Here is a 3,857-nt window from a genome sequence, read left to right on the forward strand (position 1 = left end):
AGACGCGCACTAGAGGCGGTTTAGCCAATCACAACACACTGGGCTAGCTAACCAATCAGAGCCCATCGCCTATTTCTGAGGGATGGGCTTCATAAAAGTAGGAAATGATCAGCGTGTTTCTCAGAGAAGGGACAGAGCGGTGTGGAATAAAGGTAAATTATGTAAAAAATAATGAGTTTTTTTTTAAAACGAAGCATTAACACAAACACAATCAAGCCTAGAAAAAAAACAGTGAACCACCCCTTTAAAAATCTTGGGATCAGTAAGATTTTTTTTTAAAGAAATTAATACTTTTATTAAGCAAGGATGCATTAAACTGATCAAAAATGACAGTAAAGACATTTAAATGTTGCAAAAAAGATATATTTAAAATAAATGCTGTTATATTGAACTTTGCAATTCATCAAAAATCAAGAAAAAAATGTATTACTGTCAGACTTGTTTTCCTGTTCAGGTGTGTCCCGTTAATTACCCTCGTTTGTCTATGTATTTAAGCCCCAGTCTGTTCAGTCTTTGGTGTTCCGGTCACCGTTATGTTATGCTGTGTTTTCCCTCACCATTCTGCCCGTGTTCATTAAATAAAGTGAGTTTGAACTGCACCTCCTGTCTTCGCCTTCCTTCCTGCATCACCGTGACAATTACAGTTTCCACAAAAATATTAAGCATTACAACTGTTTTCATTATTATTATTATTAATAATAATAATAATAATAATAATGTTTCTTGACACTGAAGACTGCAGTAAAATGACTGCTGAAAATTCAGCTTTGCCATCACATGAATGATTTTTTAAATGATTTTTTTATACTTGTAATAATACTTCACAATTTTACTGGTTTTACAGTTATCTTTTTTGACCAAATAAATGCAGCCTTGATCAGCATAAATGAATTCTTTCAAAAATAGTTTAAAAAAATCTTACCGACCACAAATTTTCGAACCTTGAGTCTAAATACATAGTTGAAAAACATTAAAAACTAAAATCAATCATTTTAAATTCTACATGTACATTTAGACATCACAACAATATGATATACAGTATGAAAAACAGTAGAACAGTAGCTTGAACAGTAGAGCACAGCACTAGCAACGCCATGGTCATGGGAAAGCAAAAACTGATAAAAAATGTGTACCTTCAATGCAAAGCAAGTCGCTTTGGATAAAAGTGTCTGCCAAATGCTTAAGTGTACATGTAAATTATATCTAATATCACCTAATAAAGGTCTTAACTGAGTTTCAGCAGGGAACTTCCAAAATTCTAAAGATCCAGACATTGAGAGCAAGTGGTCATTAATGGGTGTACATTTTTTTCTTCTTTAGCTCAATTATTTCTCCATCCTGATTACCTCCTCCGCAGAGCTCCTCTTCTCCAGCAGTAGGCGGAAGGAGTTGGCAGTGATCTTATTGTCCAGGACTCCCTGACCTAAACCTCGATTATCATCCTGATTGAGCCTGCGGTCCATAATCACCTCCAGCTGACCTGTGGAATCCACACCAATGAGCTTCATTAGGATGTCACACATACTTCACCACAACACCCACTGATGCCTCCAATGGACATGCATAAATCATGTGCTCTACAGACCACGAGACCATAGAGCCTGCTGTTTGAGCACCAAACTAATAAATCTTTTTTTATAAAACAACCACACAACATGCCTGAGTGGAGAAAGGCCACATCTATTCAAACAAAAATCCGAGAATAACAGTTCTGATGGTCATTGATGTGTCTAAATAGTAGGCTGTCAAATGATTTGCTTACGGTTTTGTAACTGTTGCAGCATTAGGTTGGCATGTGGTATTTATAATGAAGTGAGAGGGACATTCTCATTAAAAAGAGCATTTTATTTTTCAGAATGTCTCAGGATTTGGTTTGACTTTCATGACAGCAGCACTTAAGCTGTCAAATCTGTTGATCATGTTCTCCAGCATGATTTGAGAATGATCCAAAGAGCATCTCAGATGATATTAAAAATTCATTTTGTCTAAAAGAAATAAAAATACAACACCCTTAAAACTAAAATCAATCTTTTTTTTTTATTTTTTTTTTTTCAGTGCCAAATCAATGCTGTAATGCTTAAATTAATTTAGACATTTAAAAGTTTGGGGTAGGTAAAAGATTTGTTTTTGAAAAAGCCTTGTTTATAATGGGTTTTAATGTTTTTGTCTCATCTCTCCGGCCGGACAGGGCATCACAATATGGTAATAGCATATTTGTTTGATCAAAAAAGACAGTAAAACAGTAATATTGTAAAATGTTCAAATATTTAAATATAACTGTTCTATTTTAATGTTTTAAAATGGAATTTATTAATGCGATGGTAAAAGCTGAATTTTCAGCATCATTACTCCAGGCTTCAGTGTCACATGATCCTTCAGAAATCATTCTAATATGCTGATTGGCTGCTCATTGCTGCACATTTCTTCTCATTATCAATGTTAACATCCCAGATCCAAAAAAAAAAGCACTCAGAAGTGAGTTAAAACTGACCGCTCTTGAGGCTGGCCGCTCCGAGTGACTGTGCGGTGAGCAGAGAGAGTCTGGCGCTGGAGTCCTGCAGGTAGACCATGCTGGTCATGGGGTAGAAGTTTGCCTGCAGGGGGAGCTTAGCCATGGTTTTCCTGGGCTGCAGCTGTAAAAACAGCCCAAGGCATTTTTAGCACTGCAGGGAGGAAAAACTCCAAATTCCCCCTGTTCAGAACCCCGCGAACATTGAGTGTGGGCATGTGGAGGCACTTATCTGAAGGAAAAAACACTGTTAATTGATGAGCTTCGATGTGTGTGTGTGTGTGTGTGTGTGTGTGCATCACTGGATATTCCACTGTTTTTATTCATGAGGCATTTGTTTTGTGAAGTCAGTTAATTAGTTTGGACTGAAGAAAAACACTTAATCCTGGCCAAGGCCAGAGAGACATCATCAGCTAATTAAATGCCATGCCAATCCTCCAACATGTAAAAAAAAAAAAAAAAAAAAAACATGACGGAGTGATTTAAACTGACACTTGTTTGTTTTGGTCAGCCCTACAGCACACTCTAAACTCTTTTTTTATTAATTATTTGTCAAAAGAAATGAAAAACAAACTGACATTTTCATTATGCCATCCAAAAACAACTAGGCATTTTGACACTATCAACCAAAATCAAACGAGACGGTCAAAACAATCACTTCAAATAAATTAACTAACCTCTGATGACGCCTTTGTTGATTAGTGTTACTTTTCAGTAAACTGAATTAGTCCAGCTAGCTGTCTATATCCGCACCTTCAGATCATATATTTAATTTCAACTCCGGCAACAACACATTTCATTTTCATCTTTATTCAGAGACTGATGAAAATTTGGTTCCATCACACTTGATGTGTGTGATCAGCAGTGGTGGAAATGGCCAAAATTCACTGGGGGGACTCTAGCTGTCACGGTACGCTACTGTGAGGAGCACGGAGACGAAGGAGCGAGGAGACGAGGAGTGGAATTCAAACATATAGGGCCTGTTTACACCTGGTCACTTCATGCGTTTTTTTCTGATCGGATAGCTATCCGATCGTGAAAAGACCAGGTGTAAATGCCCTCCGAAACGCATTCGAGACGGATATAAATCCGATCGCTCAAACCACTTCAGGAGGTGGTCTGGGCCGCATTCCAGACGAAACTGGACAAGTGTAAATGCATCTGGTTGTTGAAACCACATATGTAAATTTTACTCCTCCCAAAATGTTCAAATAATAAACGTGTGAGCGTGTTATAGGCTATATGACATTAGTCAGACTGCGCTAATGCAACACGCATCGCTGCGGACAAGTAGCTGAGCATCTCTTCAGCAAGCCAACGCGCAAACTGCCACGAATGAAACTGAAAG

General features: G+C 37.6%; 1 protein-coding gene across 1 annotated transcript in view; it reads right to left on the reverse strand.

The window, feature by feature from the left end:
• man2a1 (mannosidase, alpha, class 2A, member 1) overlaps positions 1 to 3,857 on the reverse strand; it is a 105,283-nt gene that overhangs the window by 22,053 nt on the left and 79,373 nt on the right. Inside the window, exons 18-19 of the mRNA XM_016490515.1 lie at positions 2,492 to 2,633; positions 1,347 to 1,480 (exon numbers count right to left, since the gene is read on the reverse strand). Of these exons, the coding sequence (XP_016346001.1) occupies positions 1,347 to 1,480; positions 2,492 to 2,633 (276 nt within the window). The remainder of the gene's footprint in view (positions 1 to 1,346; positions 1,481 to 2,491; positions 2,634 to 3,857) is intronic.

This window comes from Sinocyclocheilus anshuiensis, unplaced genomic scaffold, assembly GCF_001515605.1.
Source record: "Sinocyclocheilus anshuiensis isolate Anshui unplaced genomic scaffold, SAMN03320099.WGS_v1.1 scaffold246, whole genome shotgun sequence".
NCBI classification, from domain to species: Eukaryota; Metazoa; Chordata; class Actinopteri; order Cypriniformes; family Cyprinidae; genus Sinocyclocheilus; species Sinocyclocheilus anshuiensis.